General features: G+C 39.7%; 1 protein-coding gene across 1 annotated transcript in view; it reads right to left on the bottom strand.

The window, feature by feature from the left end:
* actn1 (actinin, alpha 1) overlaps positions 1-19,979 on the bottom strand; it is a gene marked incomplete in the record, with an annotated part of 71,584 nt that extends 51,605 nt beyond the window's left edge. The window contains 1 exon segment of the mRNA XM_034197700.1: positions 19,590-19,979. Coding sequence (XP_034053591.1) covers positions 19,590-19,715 — 126 coding nt within the window.
* Positions 19,980-20,200: the final 221 nt, after the last annotated feature.

Here is a 20,200-nt window from a genome sequence, read left to right as displayed (position 1 = left end):
TAACTCTTTAAACTAACAGGGAAGTTCACACAGCTGCAGGGACAACATAATATGAACACTTTAATTTAAATATTATCAGCACAGTAAAGATAATGTATTTATATTTTATGGACTAACTACGGCTGGGCGATTATTTCCAAGTACATGTTTGTCTTTAAACGATAACAAAAAGAAAATAGATGCAATAAAAAATGTATTGCGCCACTTTTGGAAGTGCAATAAAGTTAATTAAATGTTATATATAATTTATTTGATATGTTATTATTTGTATGTTTATTTGATCTAATTTTCTTTTGTATTTTTTTTTCGGTGAAAATATATTTAAAAGTCAGTTAAATGGATAAAATCATTAGGGCCGGGACTCAATTAAAAAAATTAATCTAATTAATTAGAGGCTTTGTAATTAATTAATCGAAATTAATCGCATTTTTAATCACATATAAATATTTGACCTGAGAACAGTGAGAAGCAATTTTTTTCACATGGATTTTAGTATACCATTAGGCGCATTCACACCGCAGTACTTTTCCCACAAAGGTTCATGAGAACTCTTTGAACCTGGGGGAGGATTAGGCAAATGAAGCCGCTGACGTCACTTCTTCTTCTGCTGCTTTGGGTTTACTGGCAGGCCGCAAACGGCGTATACTGCCGCCCAAAGTCCCCGGCCGGAAGTCCCCGGAGTTGGGGATTGGCTTCAGTAGAAGCTGCTGGGACTCCCAGCAGCTTCTACTGAAGCCTTCCGAGTAAATCGCCAGAACGCCGACACCTCCTCATCTCCACCGCTCCCATGTTTTATTTTGTGTCGCCATAAGTTAGTCTCTCTGCGTTTCTGCGCTGGGCTAATGCTAATGCTAATAATGCTAATGCGAGGATAATAAAATGGCGGCTTCACAAAACTTTTTGGGAGTTTTACGGGGCGTGGTTTGTAATCCGCCCAGCCAATCAGACATATAGCTCTTTTCTCACAAGAGAGCCGTACGAAAGTCCCTGCTCTCTAGCAGCTCTCTGCTCTCTAGCAGGGACTTTCGTGGGGGTAAAAAGGTTCTCATGAACTAATTTTAGTACCAGCTCTTTTTGGTGTGAACGCGATAAAAGAGGCTAACGTCCACGCTTCCACGCTAGCTGCTATATGTTATGCATTGAGGTGATACTTGAGGCTTGATGTGCTGCGGTGATATGCGAATTCCTTTTTGCATAATTTGCACACAACCGTGCTCTTATCGACGCTTCCATCCGTCCGTTTTTTAAAACAACATTTCCCACTGTTGTTCACTGTGGTTTGTTGTTGTCTGAAGTCATGAACGTTCGTTGGTGCTCCAGTATAATCGGTACGCCTGAAACTCATCCAGTGAGAAACGTTCCGCGGTGCAAAAATAAGTGCGATTAAAATGCGTTAATTTTTTTAACGCGTTAATTTTTGTGTCATTAATTAATCTTAATTAACGCGTTAAAGTCCCGGCCCTAAAAATCATTCTTAAAATAATAATAAGTGCAACATATTATTATTGAATCAGATCTTTTATTGATTTAAATGTATTTATATATTATTTATAATTAATGTTTGTATTCTTTTTTGTTTGCGTTACATTATAATACTTGGTAATATTATTAATAATAATAATAATAATGTGTTTAATAAATCATAGTATTTCCAAAGTACATGATTACATTCCTATTTAATATATCAATTTATATAGTTTGTCATAATCAAGCAACCTTTAATTACATTTTACAGAAAGTATTTTAGGTTGATAAGAAAGTGAATTAAAGTATAAACACATTTCAATAAAACTGTATTTAAAAGCGGACAGAGGATTTATTTGTTCCACTCCACATCAATAAAGTCATTTCCCTAGCGACTCAGCAACTGCTAAGTCTGCCTGAGCTCCTTAAAAAGGCAGATGCCAGACGGCATGATGGGAAGTGGAGTCAGAACACAGGAACCCTGAGTCAGCTGCAGCTCGGCATTATGGGAAATGTGCGGCACAGCGCTTTTCACTGCTGACTGTCAGCTGACTGGGGGGGGGGGATCGTGTGTGTGTGTGTGTGTGTGTGTGTGTGTGTGTGTGTGTGTGTGTGTGTGTGTGTGTGTGTGAACTTAAACAAAGAGTGCTTTCAACACATCTGCTGTATTGTAGGTTAACGCCTCTGTACTACATTTCTTTACACAGAGCTACATCACATCCTTACAATAAGTTCCTTTTCTCCATTAAGGTTAAAGTGATTACAGGACAGACAAAAGGGCATTTATAAAGTAAGATAAATGACAACATACTGAGTGGGACCAAAGGAAACTGAGGGGTTCAAAATGAAGTATTGTGGAGCTGCGGAAATATCCCGGCGTACAAATCCTATTCTACAGCCAGGGGCCATATTCTCCACATTTTTAGGTTCATATCAGTATTTATTTAGTGTCTAGCTCTTTTCACCCTCTGTCTGAAACCAGAGCCCAGTCTGCTCTGATTGGTTAGCTGACCAGCTCTGTATTGATTGGTCAACCGCTTAGAGATGTCCCGCCCCTTAGCCTATCACGTACAATATGTGGGAGTGCTATTGTTCCATAGTTATGCCACTATGTTACTTTAGTTTCAGATTTATTTTATATACCTTAAAATGAATTTATTATTTATGAAATCTACAATCATATTTACTTTTTCTCTCTCCCCAATTACTTGATTATTTTTGTTCTACATTTTATTCATCTTAAAATTGCACGTTATCTGTTTATTGTCTCAAACCAAGTGAAGTCAGGAGCATGTAGCAGGAAGCAAAGACCTAAAAGTAGTGCAGGGAAAACAACCATTGGTCATTTTTGTTGCTGCTATTGCGGATTTTAATCATATGTAAACGGCACAAAGTCATCGGTGCGTGATGCATCTCGCCTGAAGGAAGTCAAACTAACATCATGAGCGCCCGCCGCGGTCACGAGATCAATACCAACAGCTGATTGAAAGTCAAACATTCAATACATGTCCTGGGAAACAAGTGGGAAAGAGTGCAGCAGAAAATAAATAATCGAGGCTCGGATTTCACCAGAAACACTCTCTTAACAAACCCTGAGTAACACAGATGGATCTATTTCCAATATTTGCTATAATTCCAGATCTCCAACATGTGCTTTAATCGCTGCACTTATTACTCACTCTAAACCAAACACTTCCACTGAAGGCTGATGCACCACATTTATCTCCCTCTGAATTACTCGTAATTTCCCTGCAGTGTAAATAAACTTCCTTCTGCATTGTGCTAAAGCTTTGTTCATTGCTAAAGTGTTTATTACACGCAGAGCAAATAATAGTGAGAAGACTGCAGAGGCTAAACAAACACACAGTCACAACGATACTGCACATGTATTCTACTCTATACTGTATAAGAGGAGTTGTTTATCATGGTGAGAAATTGGATTTTGTGGCATTTAAGAATGAATTAAAAGATACGTTTATATATAATATGTAAAGTAAGATTGTGCAATAAAAGATCAAATACAATGGAATAAAACGATGTATATGAATATAAAGTAAAAAGGTACAATATAAGATAAAATAAAACAACTTAAAAATATATAACCCTAACCCAGTATCGCCCTCATACTATATTTTATTAGAAAAAACCCTGTATATTAAAGGTGGGGTAAGAATGGAGAAACCAGCTCGAGTGCGCTAGAATTTGAAAGTACACAACCGAACAAAATCTTCCCCTTCCTCCAGACTTCCTTACAGAGCCCCTCCTCCAACACACACGAACGCGCACATGACCAATGAGGGCACGAGATAAGTTAGTGCACAGATGGAAGGCTGACAGGCAGGTAGGCCATCCAGTTACTTTAGCCGGGCCGGCTCAGATGATTGGTCGTGCTTTTTACAGCGCTACGGCTTCCACAGATGACATATTTGTTTATGTATTCATTGCTATCGGGATGTTAAGAACATTCCATGGAATATAACAAGTGTTTCTGAAGTGAATTACCTACCCCACCTTTAAGATAAGAAGTTTAAGTCAAACACCCAATGAGATCAAACTAAATGCAAATAAATATACAACTATAGGAAGGTAAAGTAGGAATTGGCAATAAGAGATACCATTTAATTAAAGCATATATTTATATACACATAATAAATAAGTTAAGATGAGGGCAATAAAAGGTCAAATACAAATATGTATTTAAACATGAGAAGTTAAAAGGAAAATAGAAAAAGAGAAGCAAGAAATAGAATACAAATATTCATAAACATGTATGCAATTAGATATTTAAACTTCTACTACTGTTCCTGCTTTATAGAACGTGAGTGTAAAAAGCTGTATGTTGTTAAATAAAAATATTGTGAATAAAGTGTAGTAAATGTACATCAGGAGTGTGTCAGGAGGGAACTCCCTGCAGCAGCTGGAGGAATAAAGAGTCACCTGATCTCTGTGATGATGAATTATTGACTCCTGTGACAAAGGGAGGAACACACCTGAGACCTCCTCTGTCTGAACCTCCCTTTCCTCCCCCACCTCCCCCAGCTCCACCCAACAGCTACTGAATGCAAAGGTGTGCCTGCTTCTACCTCTATGGTGTCTTTTTACTCAAAGCTGCTTTCACTTACGCACCACAGCTGCTCCTGTGACCAGGCTTACAGCTAATACACTCACATGTTCATAGACTCGACTGCGACCCCCCCTCCCCACTGCACCCGGCTTCAAAGAGCACATGCACGGCAGAATGCATGTGGTTTGATTAATAGCATTAGTGAAGGAGCTACATCCTTCCCATGTGGTGCCGGAGAATTCCTCGGAAACATGCAGACGGAGCCTGTGAGGCTGTGGACATGAGACGATGGCTATGAATCAGCATTTTATTGCAATACAGTGGTTCAGTGATGACGTATTTCTGTAGGACGCCCCGGAAGTTAGCATCGCAAGGGATCCTTTTCTCATGTTAAGCTAACGGCGGCTAATGTTGGGCTATAAAGGAACTACAGCACGGTCACATGACTTCACGTCACCACCGCTAAGCTAAAGGAGGCTAATGTTGGGCTATAAAGGAACCACAGCATGGTCACATGACTTCACGTCACCTCCGCTAAGCTAAAGGTGGCTAATGTTGGGCTATAAAGGAACTACAGCATGGTCACATGACTTCACGTCACCTCCGCTAAGCTAAAGGAGGCCAATGTTGGGCTATAAAGGAACTACAGCATGGTCACATGACTTCACGTCACCACCGCTAAGCTAAAGGAGGCTAATGTTGGGCTATAAAGGAACTACAGCATGGTCACATGACTTCACGTCACCACCGCTAAGCTAAAGGAGGCTAATGTTGGGCTATAAAGGAACTATAGCATGGTTGGTCACATGACTTCACGTCTCCTCCGCTAAGCTAAAGGTGGCTAATGTTGGGCTATAAAGGAACTACAGCATGGTCACATGACTTCACGTCACCACCGCTAAGCTAAAGGAGGCTAATGTTGGGCTATAAAGGAACTACAGCATGGTCATATGACTTCACGTCACCACCGCTAAGCTAAAGGTGGCTAATGTTGGGCTATAAAGGAACTACAGCATGGTCACATGACTTCACGTCACCACCGCTAAGCTAAAGGAGGCTAATGTTGGGCTATAAAGGAACTACAGCATGGTCATATGACTTCACGTCACCACCGCTAAGCTAAAGGAGGCTAATGTTGGGCTATAAAGGAACTACAGCATGGTCATATGACTTCACGTCACCACCGCTAAGCTAAAGGAGGCTAATGTTGGGCTATAAAGGAACTACAGCATGGTCACATGACTTCACATCACCACCGCTAAGCTAAAGGAGGCTAATGTTGGGCTATAAAGGAACTACAGCATGGTTGGTCACATGACTTCACGTCTCCTCCGCTAAGCTAAAGGAGGCTATTGTTGGGCGTAATGACGTTTGGTCGTCTCATTTGACACTTGTTAGCAACCGCAGTTTTTAAATTAACCAGTGGGGTATTTACTGACGTATTTTACGCTGCAGAATTCAAATGTCTTCAGCTTGTGTTAACCACAGACCTTATTTCAGGATAACAATCAAAAACTTGTTCAAAAAGCACAATATTTGTTAAAGGCAAAATATGACTGAAATATTGTGGAGGTAATGATGCAAAACAATCTATCCCTCCAGTACCGTGAATCATATTGCAAATTCAATACTAGTCGAAATAGTTGGTTAGTTTTGTTTTTTTCCAAATCTTGAAGCCCTACATTACATTACATGTCATTTGTTAGACGCTTTTATCCAAAGCTACTTACATACATTCAGTACTGTGGACAATCCCCACAGGAGCAATTTGGGGTGAAGTGTCTTGCCCAGGGACACAACGACATGCAATGGGACTCGAACTTGCTATCCCCTGATTTGAAGTCCAGCACACTAACCACTGAGCCACAGCCTACTCCTCCTACATGTGTCGGTCAGTGTGTAGTTCATCCAGACGTGTTGCAGCATTGAGTAGTTGTTTCTTTTTTGTGTGCCTCTGCACTCTTTGCTCCACAGGAAATGCACCTTGACCCTAAATCCCATGGTGGATGAGGAATCCCAAAATAAAAAAATAATAAGACCCCGTCTGGAGTCTTAAATCTGCCACCGAGCTGCTAATAAAAAACTCTGAGTCTCCAGGCTGTTAGACTCAGAGTGAATGATTTGTAATTTTAAAAGGAATAGTTAGTAGATTATGGCTTTTTATATATTCGATCTCTTTCTGAGTTAAACTCTATCCGTCCGTTCTGCAGCTGGTTAGCTTAGCGGAGGAAACAGCTAGCCTGGCTCAGTGCAAGGCTAACAAAATCCACCTAGCATCTCTTGAATCTCATAACTAACACTTTATATTTGTTTATTTAAATCTGTAGGAAAACAAAGTTGTGTATTCACATGCTAAACTAAGCTTCCCACCTCTACAGACATGTAGGGCAGATATTCATTTTTATCAGGTTAGCTTAGCTTAGCATACAGACTGGAAATGGGGGGGGGGAAGCTAGCCTGGCTTTGTGTAACATTAACAAAAAGCCACCCACCATCATCTCTAAAACTCAGTAACTATCACATTATATTTGTTTGCATAATCTGCATAAAACCAAGTTGTGTTTTCACATTTTGTGGCCGGGAGCAGGGACTTCCACTTGGTCTTTAAATGTGCCGATTGGATGCTAAGCTAAGCTAACCGTCTCCTGGCTGCAGCTTCATATGTAGTCTACAGACATGAGGGTGGTGTTGTAGTCTAACTCTTGGCAAGAAAGTGAACAAGCGTATTTCCAAATATGTCAAACATTTTCTTTCATGCATGGTTGAAAAGAACAGTTTGCCCTTTTTTAAGAAGTGATGTCAAACACGGCCTTATGTAGGCAAAAGATTAATTTTATCAGAGTTGATGACACAAAGCTCAAGGGTAAAGACTTTGAAAACAAACACCACGTCTTCCGCATAACTTAGAAACGCTATTGTTATTTCCAAACCCCCAGGGGTGAGGAATTTTAGCTACTTTTCCAGAAAAGTAGCTAACATTCCTCACTTCAAACTGTTTTAATGACCTATAGCCGGGCGCTCGGAGCTGATTTCTGTTCACGTTTCTAATTCTGGAGCTCGAGCCTGAGAAAATAAGCTGTGAAAGAATTTGCATCGGAGGCCCTGGCATTTGGGAGCCGTTCAGATAAGAGGCTGTAATTGCTCACATTTGACTTTTCAAACAGTGAATGCTACAAAAAAGCACAGATGCTTTTGTGCAGCGTGATGAGGAGGAATGAGCTTCCTGAAACAAATAAAAGATAAACTGTTCAGAGAGGGGGAGAAGAAGGAAAACGGAAGTGTGAAAATGTTTTCCAGACCGAGGAGGAGGAGGAGGCGTTGTGCTAACAGTCTAACAGTCAAACATTCAAATCTGAGATCTGCTTTGTTATTCATTGGCAATAAAACAGCTGGAGTGCAAAACAAGAATTTGAAGCAAGTATGCAAAGAGGGAAAGAATAAAAAGTTGTGTCAAATATCTTCAACTTGTTGCACTCGCTTATTAAATTGCTAATACTAGAAAACAACCTGGATTTTAGCATTAGGTAAATAATTCTCCTGTTGAAAGATAACAACCAGATGGATTTTACTTTCTGATCCGTGTTGCATCATCAGGATTGTTTAAAAGGTTATTTTACTTTTGATAGGATTTCTTTATCCCCGAGACTAGGATAAACTGCAAAGCGTACAAGGAGGCTTATAAAAGTTAACAGCATTTCATTAAACAAATGATGCGGCGATATACAATGAATTGTGCGAGTTGGTGGCTCCCCCCTGCCAGCTGTTGGTCCGGTGCACGTTGGGTCAGCTGGGGTGAAGGAAGAGACCGATTCTCCCTGTCCATCAGGTCCATCACGGGTTATCAACTGTAGTCTTCTCCTATTGGCCGGCGTCGACGGGGCGTGTCCAATGCAAATCCTGCCGTTTTATGCTGCTACATTATTCTAATGTCTATGGTTATTTAAACATTCCCTAATAACAATATTTCAGCTGTGTTTAGGGTACAACATCACATGTAATTTCACCTTCAATTCACGGTTTCAAAACGTAGCATTCGCCACATGCTAATGCTAACCGGAAATGACGAGATTTACTTAGCGGAGAACCGGAAGTCATGTGTGAACATTCGGCTTTTAGAATAAAACAGATTTAAATTAAATACAGTGTATTTAATTTAAATTACGCCATATAAACATTGATTTTAATTTCTTACACTTTCTAACAAGACTACAAATCTACAGCCATAGCAACTCTTTGAAGCTGCGCCAATGCTAAACCTGGCAAAGTGGTGCTATGAGCTAAATGCTAACATGCTAATCCCAGCAGGTCCAAATGTGTAATTTACCATGTCATTTTAGCGTGTTAACAATGTATTAATGTTTTTATGAAATCCTCAATATGTGTATATGTTTGCTTACTTTTAAAATGCTGCTACTTGTTTTTTAACATTGCTGTGTAGGCCTACTTATATTTTACTTTTATAAACGTGTGCCTTATTTAATGTTAGTCTACTAATCATTTTGCCTTGTATTTATTTGATATGTCCTTGATGCATTCAGTATTTGCTAAACTGACATCAATGTTTGTACACAACTGTAAGACAATCCATCCAGTAGTTATTAAGATATTTGACCCACAGTCACTGCCATGGAAAGAGCCAAACCACTAACATGGTTAAAAGTCTAATTAGCTCGTTAACGCAGTGGAAAAATCTGCCAGTTCCTCCCACATGTTGTAAAACTACTTCCTGTATGTGTGGCCAGTCACTTTTCTTTAATTAACACCCAGCAGCCCTCAGTGCATCCTCCTGCAAAACAATTCCGTCTCTGAGCATAATCAGCGTCTTCAGTTTAGGATTTTTTGATAAATGTGGACCTCTAATCTAGGGATGCCAGAAACTGACCATGATCAAAATCGAAAATCGGACAGCCCTGGCGAATAATAATCGATTATTCGACGTGACCAATGGCCATTTACAATTATTAATACTATTACTATTATTAGCATTAGTCTATATTTTGGTTGAAACTAAGCCAGAAAAAAAAATACATAAATAATAATAAAAAAATATATAAATAAAATCGACTGTAACGAATAATCGAATAATCGCTGGCATCCCTACTCTAATCGTGAGACACACATAGTTCCCTGTGACGGGCCGAGGGGACGCTGCATGCTTCCTGTCAGACGCATGCCCCCCCCATCAATCAGCACTAACGAGACCCTGACGGCGTGACCAATGGGATGATCGTTTCTCCAGGGAGCTGCTGTCTGATTTATAGCCGGCAGAGTTAACCCTGAGAGCGAGAGAACATCAGCTCCACAGAGGATTCAAGACTTCTGTTAGGATGTCTTTCAATCGTCAATATTTCAAAGAGACAACAGCAAATAACTGAGAAGTGACATCAACAGAAAGCTGCTAATTTCCCTGAAAGCATTTTATAATCAGACAATTAAAGCATTAGAGAGACTGCTTAACTTTTTCAATCTCACGTTCCTATAAAGGAGTATTTACCTTCACCATGTTGGTTATGTTTATTTATTACACTGCTTTGTTAAATACTCGGATCTGATTGGTCAATTTGGACATTTCAGAGGTTGTTATACTCGATAACACACCTCTGTTCCAGTTAAAGCCAACTGTTTTGCACCTGATGCAGAGAATATCAAATCTCTCTTGATGTGGAATTGGGTAGAACAAGTTCAATGGGTTATTTAAGATAAGAGAAAGTGTTTCTGCAGCGTTAAACCTGCTCTCAACGCTCCCACTGATGACCTGCAGATGTCTCCTCTCATAGAAACATGCAGGAAATGTAATGACTAATAACAGCAATAATTATGTGTGATGTAATCAGGGGCTGAATAATATAATTTATTATTTTCGATCAAAAATAGGGATGTATGATAGGGATGCATACCGGTATCCGGTATTACCGAAATACCGGTTACTGGTGGCTACGGTATACCGTACCGAAATCAGATCCGGTTTCGATACTTACATTTTTTTTCAAATTAATTTTAAAAGTGAGTCCGTGGCCCGTGATGGCGGGTGTTATAAATTAGATTGCATCATCGTTTTTCTTCATATTTTATGTATTTTTGTTTGTTCAATACTAGAAAGGTAAAAGTCCCACAAATGAACTGTGATGGGATTTGTTTTCTCTCACCAGTGAAGGCAAATGTTGATTTTAAAGATGAGATTTGTTTGTTTGTGCAATGCCGAGATCTCATGACCTTTATTCTATTATTTATTTGTTCTCTAGACGAATCTCAGGTTTAACATTAATTATAACGGTCTGTTTGCATTGACAAGATGTGCTATTCACGCGGCACACCTGATGGCGGGTGTTATAAAAGATATTCCATGATCAGTTTTCTTCATATTTTTAATGTATTTTTCATTGTTTGTTCAGAACTAAAAGGTCCAAGAAGTCCCACAATTCAATTTAATATTCATTTGACATGTTAACTATATCGTAAAGCGCTTCATGGGAGTAATTGTGGGATGATACATTTTCAAAGTATCACGATATGTATCGGTTGAGTATCGTTATCGTTCAGTGGTATCGGTATCGTAAAAAAGTCAACGATATGCATCCCTGTATGATATTCGATTTTTCCTAATAATCCAATTTTAGATGACTGCACACATTGCAAACCTCCTCTCAACTCTCCCACTGACGACCTACAGATGTCTTCTCTCATGAAAACTAGATTAGATTTTAGTGATTGAAAATAGCTAATAGCTGCATGTCAGGTGCTAAATGAAATACTTTTGAAGTTTACTTGCTTCCATGGTTGATAAAAGAATCAATTTCTTTCAAAAATAGGCGAGCAGTATATTGGATTTTGCTAATTTTTAATATTTTTCTTAAAGCTGACAGCAACCACATTTGTTCCACCTGATGCAGAGAACATGAACTCGCTCCTGATGTGGGATTTTCCTATAGGTAACTAGTTAAAGGCAAAATCATCTTGCATTCATTGTCAAAATGTCAGGTTCTTTCAGCATTTTGGGGAAGAGAAAGTGTTAAACCTGCTCTCAACTCTCCCACTGACGACCTGCAGATGTCTCCTCTCATGAACACATGCAGGAAATGTGATTTTAGTGACTGAAAATAGCTAATAACGACATGTGAGTTTGATCAGGGGCTCAGTGTGAGGCTGCAGGATGGAAAACACATCACATGACGCAGCTTTGTGTGCAGGAAAAGAAAGACGGAGCACATTTCTCCTCACTGTTTCCACATTCCCTGCTTTGTTCAAAGAGGGCTGAGCAAGGTGCATCATGGGAGCCGAGGAATCTGATGACAGGAAGCATTTTGTGAAGCTGACATTACACATCCTATTATGCAACCTAGCAAACAGCTGCTGGGTTTTACTGGTAGTTAAGCGTCACCAAACTTCCTGAATGGGTCATTTTGAAAAGTGAAGCTATGGGAAGTGTCATTACTTTGTTTATCACAACACATATTAATATTGATATAGTGTTACTTTAGAATGTATTTACTCTGCATAGATAAGCGAAGTCCCGCCCATCTACTTCCGACCCATGGGACCTTATTTCGGAAAAATTATGTATTGAAGTCAATGGAGAGAGAAAGATTATCTTTCGATCCCGTTTGAATTGTGCCACGAATTACACATATGATGTTTGTCAATCTTAAAAAATAATTTCCATGTCAAAAAAGTCACAGTTTGTCGTAAAACTGTTGAAATATAAGACTATGAAAAATACGCAACTAGAAAGACTACAAATCCCAGAGTCCTGGTCCCGCATGCTGGCTCTTAAGAACCGACTAACTCCCCTTGTGTGTATGTACAGCTCTCAACGTGCCCAGACTTGGAGTGATTTTCACCTCTTTTAATACTTTCCGCCTCATTCTGAAAGAAAGAAGTGAAATGTTTCAACGTGACGGCCGTCTTGGTGTGTGGTGCGAGACGGGAGATGTAGTTCATTGAGTGTTTCACACAAAAAAAGTGTTACTTCACAGTTTTACGACACATTTTAATTTTTTTGACTTTGACAAAATTATCTTTTAAATTGACAAACATCATATGTGTAATTCGTGGCACGATTCAAACGGGATCAAAAGATAATCTTTCTCTCTCCATTGACTTCAATACATACTTTCCCGAAATAAGGTCCCATGGAGCTCCCCGGAAAGGGAGGGACTTCGCCTCTCTATTGCATCTTATCTCATTTGTTTTACATTGTTCATTTATGTCTGAATTTTCCTTATACTTATTTTAATTTCTTATTTCTTCCGCATATCATATACAGGCTTCTGTAACTTTAACGGTAACTTAAACAGTTAAAAACGGTGCCTCGACTGCGTCTTTCAGACAGGTCGCCCATCTCTGTCTCTTTTAGGCTGGCGACGTGGGAATTGTAGTCCGTTATACGGTCTTGACTACAGACGCCACGGTAAGGTGGCCCTTTTTATAAAACAAAATACTGGCTGTAGAAACCTGGGACTTCTGATTATCACAATAGCATGTTTTTCTTGTCATTCAATACATGAAATATTTACTATGACATAACACAGTAAAGTCAGATTGTTGTTGATGAAAAACATTTCTTGAATCTGAGAAAAAAATGTAAGTGAAATTATCGAGAAAAATAAAAACAACTTATTATCATTTAAATATTTTTATTATGTATTTCTAATTGTTTATTCTAACTTTCATTTCTTATTTTGTATACATTTATTTTTATTTTAAATATTTATTGCATTCTTTAACTATAATTTCCTAGGTTTACATATATTAATTTTGATTATTTGTTCAAATTGAGCAACCGTTACAAAACCCATGTTCCCCCAGGATAACTAAATAGAATAAACGTAATGGTAGATTTTAGTAGTTCTGTCAATATTATTATTTCATCACAAATGTACCAGCCCTATTAAAAGGTGGGGTAGGTAATTTTGGAGAAACCAGCTCGAGTGCGCTGGAATTTGAAAATACACAGCCGGAAAAAATCTGCCACTTCCTCACAGAGCCCCTCCTCCAACACACGAACGCACACATGACCAATGAGGGCACGAGATAAGTTTGTGCACAGATGGAAGGCTGACAGGCAGGTAGGCCATCCAGTTACTTTAGCCGGCTCAGATGATTGGTCGTGCTTTTTACAGCGCCACGGCTTCCACAGATGACATTTTGTTATGGATTTTTTGTCAAAGAATTTAATGTATTCATTGCTATCGGGATGTTAAGAGCATTCCATGGAATATGACAAAAAGTGTATCTCGAGCCGGTTTCTCAAACTTACCTACCCCACCTTTAATTAATAATTCCTCATTTGTCTCGACATAGTTTGTCAGAGAAAGAGGTTTGACTTGAACATACTAATTGGAGAAGAACTGAAGAAACCCTGGGTGTGACGATCAGGAAGAATTTTTCTTATCTGACCCTGCGTGTCTGAGCGGGAATGTGTGTGTGTGTGTGTGTGTGTGTGTGTGTGTGTGTGTGTGTGTGTGTGTGTGTGTGTGTGTGTGTGTGTGTGTGTGTGTGTAGGGAGTGTCTGGGAGGATAGGGTGTGTGTGATGGGAAGTGGGAGGCGGGAGGAGAAGGTACTACAGTTCATAACCTTATAAGGACAAACACGGACAAATTACACCTGAACGCATCACTACAGCCCCGAAAACAACAGGAAAATAAGCGGGAAACACTCAAGATGTGTGTGTGTGTGTGTGTGTGTGTGTGTGTGTGTGTGTGTGTGTGTGTGTGTGTGTGTGTGTGTGTGTGTGTGTGTGTGTGTGTGTGTGTGTGTGTGTGTGTGTGTGTGTGTGTGTGTGTGTGTGTGTGTGTGTGTGTGTGTGTGTGTGTGTATGTGTATGTGTTTGTTTGTCGATGGAAACACAAGTCGAATGCGATTTGAATATAAATATGTGTGGAGCACCTGAGGTCTGCACAGATTTCCAGATAAGAGCAGGAGGTCAGGTTAAGACTTGCATTCAACTCAAAGTATGTGAAGCAGTCTCTGACACGCTGGGTCTGTGTGCGTCAGCATGGATTGCAAAAGAAAAAGCCCCCACCAGTGCAATCAAATATACTACTTCAATATCTTTTTTGGCATTTTTTCAGTGGTAAAGTTTAGTTTGACAGAAATTAAAAGTGCAGTTTGTCTCTGGGTCACTACAGGATTAAGGTCAAATTGCTGGAGTCTGATGGATTTAAAGAGAGTGATTTAACTTCAGTTCCCCTTCAGAAAGAGCTGTCTGTAGAGACACTATATACTGATATACACCTGAACATCAGCAGGAGAGGACTCTTTAAAGTAGAGACACTACATACTGATACACACCTGAACATCAGCAGGAGAGGACTCTTTAAAGTAGAGACACTACATACTGATATACACCTGAACATCAGCAGGAGAGGACTCTTTAAAGTAGAGACACTACATACAGATATACACCTGAACATCAGCAGGAGAGGACTCTTTAAAGTAGAGACACTACATACTGATATACACCTGAACATCAGCAGGAGAGGACTCTTTAAAGTAGAGACACTACATACTGATATACACCTGAACATCAGCAGGAGAGGACTCTTTAAAGTAGAGACACTACATACTGATATACACCTGAACATCAGCAGGAGAGGACTCTTTAAAGTAGAGACACTACATACTGATATACACCTGAACATCAGCAGGAGAGGACTCTTTAAAGTAGACACACTACATACTGATATAGACCTGAACATCAGCAGGAGAGGACTCTTTAAAGTAGAGACACTACATACTGATATACACCTGAACATCAGCAGGAGAGGACTCTTTAAAGTAGAGACAATACATACTGATATACACCTGAACATCAGCAGGAGAGGACTCTTTAAAGTAGAGACACTACATACTGATATAGATCTGAACATCAGCAGGAGAGGACTCTTTAAAGTAGAGACACTACATACTGATATAGACCTGAACATCAGCAGGAGAGGACTCTTTAAAGTAGAGACACTACATACTGATATAGACCTGAACATCAGCAGGAGAGGACTCTTTAAAGTAGAGACACTACATACTGATATACACCTGAACATCAGCAGGAGAGGACTCTTTAAAGTAGAGACAATACATACTGATATACACCTGAACATCAGCAGGAGAGGACTCTTTAAAGTAGAGACACTACATACTGATATAGATCTGAACATCAGCAGGAGAGGACTCTTTAAAGTAGAGACACTACATACTGATGTACACCTGAACATCAGCAGGGGAGGACTCTTTAAAGTAGACACACTACATACTGATATAGACCTGAACATGAGCAGGAGAGGACTCTTTAAAGTAGAGACACTACATACTGATATACACCTGAACATCAGCAGGAGAGGACTCTTTAAAGTAGAGACACTACATACTGATATACACCTGAACATCAGCAGGAGAGGACTCTTTAAAGTAGAGACACTACATACTGATATACACCTGATCATCAGCAGGAGAGGACTCTTTAAAGTAGAGACACTACATACTGATATACACCTGAACATCAGCAGGAGAGGACTCTTTAAAGTAGAGACACTACATACTGATATACACCTGAACATCAGCAGGAGAGGACTCTTTAAAGTAGAGACACTACATACTGATATAGACCTGAACATGAGAAGAATGTGTCCTATTCAAGGTCATATCACTCTCTTCTAAGATACCAGACTCCATTGACAAAAGCAGTCATTTTAGCTTGGATAATATAGGACTTGCTTGTCTCCTGTTTCTTTTATCAGTTAGTTTCTTGTGTTATAGTAAGTGGGACTTTATTGAATACAAACTAACATGTTCAATCTCACAAGTCCCACACTAACACAAAATAACCAACCAATCAAAGCAGCCGTATTCCGAGCAACTCCCATATTCTGAAAGGTTAAATTACTCTTTTTGTCAATGGACTCTGGTGGGCTTTTCTGGCAGCAAGGTTAAGCAATTTAATATAGATTTGTAGGTGTCTAAAATAAATTAACAGCAGAACATAGCTTAGCTTCCTGCTGATGTCTGTTTCTATGAATCTACTGCAGGAAATACACTGAAGTATCTCATCTAAAACATTGCTTTAAGGCTTCAGAGAAGTAAAGCACATGTATCCCAAAGGAAGAAACTCCAAGATGCAAATTCAGTCAGAATTTTGAATATCTCTATATTAATAATAATGTTTTCCTTCATCGTGTGTGTGTGTGTGTGTGTGTGTGTGTGTGTGTGTGTGTGTGTGTGTGTGTGTGTGTGTGTGTGTGTGTGTGTGTGTGTGTGTGTGTGTGTGTGTGTGTGTGTGTGTGTGTGTGTGTGTGTGTGTGTGTGTGTGCGTGTGTGTGTGTGCGTGTCCACTCTCAGCCTGCAATTGTCAGACTCTTCATGTGGAGAGGATGAATAAAACATGTCCGCTCTCTCATCATCAGATCAATGAGGGGAGAAATATGCAGCTCATCAGGAGATATTTACTCAAGAATTTGAATAAGTACAATTTTGTGGTACTTCTATTTTACTCTAGGATTTCCACTTTATGTAGTACTACATACTTCTACTCCAGGAGAACATGATACTCTTTACTCCACTACAGTTATCTTACAGCTTTAGTTGCTATGCAGATCATTCTCATCAACACAAACTAATTGTAACGGTATTTAAATAATCCTGTACTCAACCAGCGGCATTAAACAGAAGAACACTTACACACATGTAAATATGTTTTACAAAGTCCTAAAACCTAATCCCCCCGGCATAAATAAACATTTCGGATCTCGATTAAGGTACATTTTGATCGCCTTCTACACTCTGGTACGAGTACTTGTACTTAATGCACCGCTATTTACTTTTAATAGAGTATTTGTCTTATTCTACTTTACTGTAATCAGTTTCTTACATATCTATAAGTAGCGTAAATATTGTCTTTATTTAAACTAGCCGTTTAAAACAGATGCACCATTTCCACCAAAGCAAATTCCTCGTATGAGTAAACATACTTGGTAATAAAACCAATTCTGACTTTTTGTCCCCCTGATGTAGGTCTACAGGTGTCTCTGTGTCTCTGTATATCATGTAGTAGATGATTTCCACACCTGCACCCCCCTCCCCCCCCCCCCCCACCTCCCTCCCTCCCTGCAGACCGGTAGCAGCCGATGACATAATCCAGGAAACAGGGAGCTGAGAGCAGCAGAGAAACTTAAAAGGGGGAAAAGTTTTCCAGCAGCAGAGAGAGAGGGGCCGATTATTACCATTTTTGGGCACACTCACGCTCCCATGCAAGCCCAACCCAACAAACCACAGCGCACTCAGATTCCTCACAGTGGAGGGAGGAAAGAGAGAAGAAGTAACACCCCTTCTCCAAACAGGCCATTCATACTCTCCTGACGGCGCAGGAAAGAGAGCCGCAGCTGGAGGGGATTCAGGGCTCGTTAAAGACGACCAATGGGTGTCTTTAACGAGTCCTTTATCATGGAGTTAAACCAGGTTATGGAGCTCAGGTTCGTCCAACATGTGAAGAAGGTTTTAAAACAGGAATCAAGTAAATACGACCAGTGTTGGAAGAAGTATTTACTTCTCTGCAACATTTAGCTTATTGTATTTTTGTATTGACATGTATATACGTCACTTCTCCTGCATTACTTGCACATTAGTCTTGCACTATTTGATACTACTTTTTTGTCTTATATTATATTCATGTTGCATTGCTGAATGAACCTGGGAGGTTTTTCATTGCCATATCTACACTGTAGCTACTGTGCGACAAGAGAGCCTTTGAATCCTGAATCTTGCCGTATCCAGATACTTTACTTGAGTAAAAGTACCAATATATTATTGTCAAACTACTTCATTACAAGTATTGCACCTAATAAGAAAATAAAAAGACTGGAAAATTAACAAACGTAAAATAGAAACATCTCAAAATAGAAAATAAAACAAAAAAATAAATTCATGTTGACAGTGATAAAGTGGAGTAGAAGTATAAATGAGCAACACATGGACATATTCAAGTACAGTACTTGAGTAAATGTACTTAGGTACTTTACACCACTGAAATAAATTAACTACTACACTTTGGCTAGTCATCAATTTTTGCACCAAACTTAAAATCCGCGGGTAAAATCCCCAAACAGCTTAATTAGAGGACGCAAAATGAGCCATAGGGGGGTTAGCCCCTCACACACACTTAAGCGTGGTCTAATCCACGTCGCATCATCAGATGACAGGAGGGCAGTGAAGCGCGTGGCTGACATCTGTTGCTCTGGAAAGGTGGGCGTCATGTCCAGTTTTTAATCATTTTCCTGCCCCCCCTCCTCCTCCCCTACACGACCCCTACAGCAGGACTCTTCCAACTGAGTGTTTTTAGAGATGTGAAGGGATGAAAAGTTTTGAAGCACAACCAGAAACTAGCACAGGTGACCAGCAAAGCCTTAATTCGGTTTATAATTAAAGCTAACAGTGCGTAAAGCACATCCAATTAACGTTGATGCTTATTATGATCATCAGAGGTGGGAATTAACTAAGTAGATTTACTAAAGTACTGTACTTTGTGAGGTACTTGTACTTGAGTATTCTTTTTTTATTTGTTTGTACTTTTACTCCACTACAGTTCAGAGGTAAATGGTACTTTTACTCCACTACATGTATTTATATATCTAGTTACTTCACAGATCTGGATGAATGATGTGAAATATAATCAAGTGTTAAATCAGACTTTAGTTCACCTGGAGTAAATCCACCAGCTACCCTGCAGTATACAAAGTCATTAAAACTAGCTGCACCTTTACCAGCTTTGAGAACACTTTCATGATCAATCATTATAAAACATATCATATATATTATTCTGAAATGGACCAATCTGCACAACGACTACTTTTACTGTCGCTACTTTCACTATATTTTGATACTTTTGTACTTTTACTTGAGTAACATTTTGATTGCAGGACTTTTACTGTAACAGAGTATTCCTACACTCTGATATTTCTACTTTTACGCAAGTACAAGATCTGAGTACTTCTCCCACCTCTGATGATCATCCTCCTCCAGATCTCCCCCCTCATTTCCGCACCTTTACTCCTAAAAAAGGCTTCGGAGTCTCACCTTTCTCTGCTGTTTCTCCCATGCAGGGTCCAGGAGCATATCCCGATCCCAGTCATCCTCCTGGTGCATGTAGGCAATCTCCCCATCGCCATCGTACTGGTCCTGATCCTGATCCATGTTATACATTTAAACTGGTTTTTGTATCTCGATGCTGGGTTTTTTCTTCCTGCAGCTCGGCTCCGCCACGCATTCAGAGTCGGTTTATGGATGAAATTAACGGTCCTCCCTCGGCTTCTTCTTCCTCTCTTTCTGTCTGTCTCACCCTCCCTCTTTCTCTCTTTCTCCCCACGAACTCTGCCTATTTTCTCTCTCTTCTCTGCGGTAGTTTTTCAGCAGCTCTCCGCGGAAGGCGAGGAGCGACAGACGCAAAAAACTTCTGCTTCAGACAAAATTGAATCGATAGCCGACCGAGCGCTGTGATTGGACGCCTCGGGGAGCACATGACCCGCCTCCTGGGAGCTGATTGGCTGTTTTGGTTGTCAGTCCTGAGGCTTTATATCCAAGGTTGACTGCATGTTGTTGGTCTGAGGTATGACTGTCGAGTAATGTAATTAGGATAAAACACATGTAACGCGTTACTTCCGGAAACTTTCCAGGATAATATTGTAGTT

This window comes from Gymnodraco acuticeps, unplaced genomic scaffold (genome assembly GCF_902827175.1).
Source record: "Gymnodraco acuticeps unplaced genomic scaffold, fGymAcu1.1, whole genome shotgun sequence".
Lineage (NCBI taxonomy): Eukaryota > Metazoa > Chordata > Actinopteri > Perciformes > Bathydraconidae > Gymnodraco > Gymnodraco acuticeps.
The sequence above is the reverse complement of the archived record's forward strand: the minus strand, read 5'-3'. Positions and strand labels throughout refer to the sequence as shown.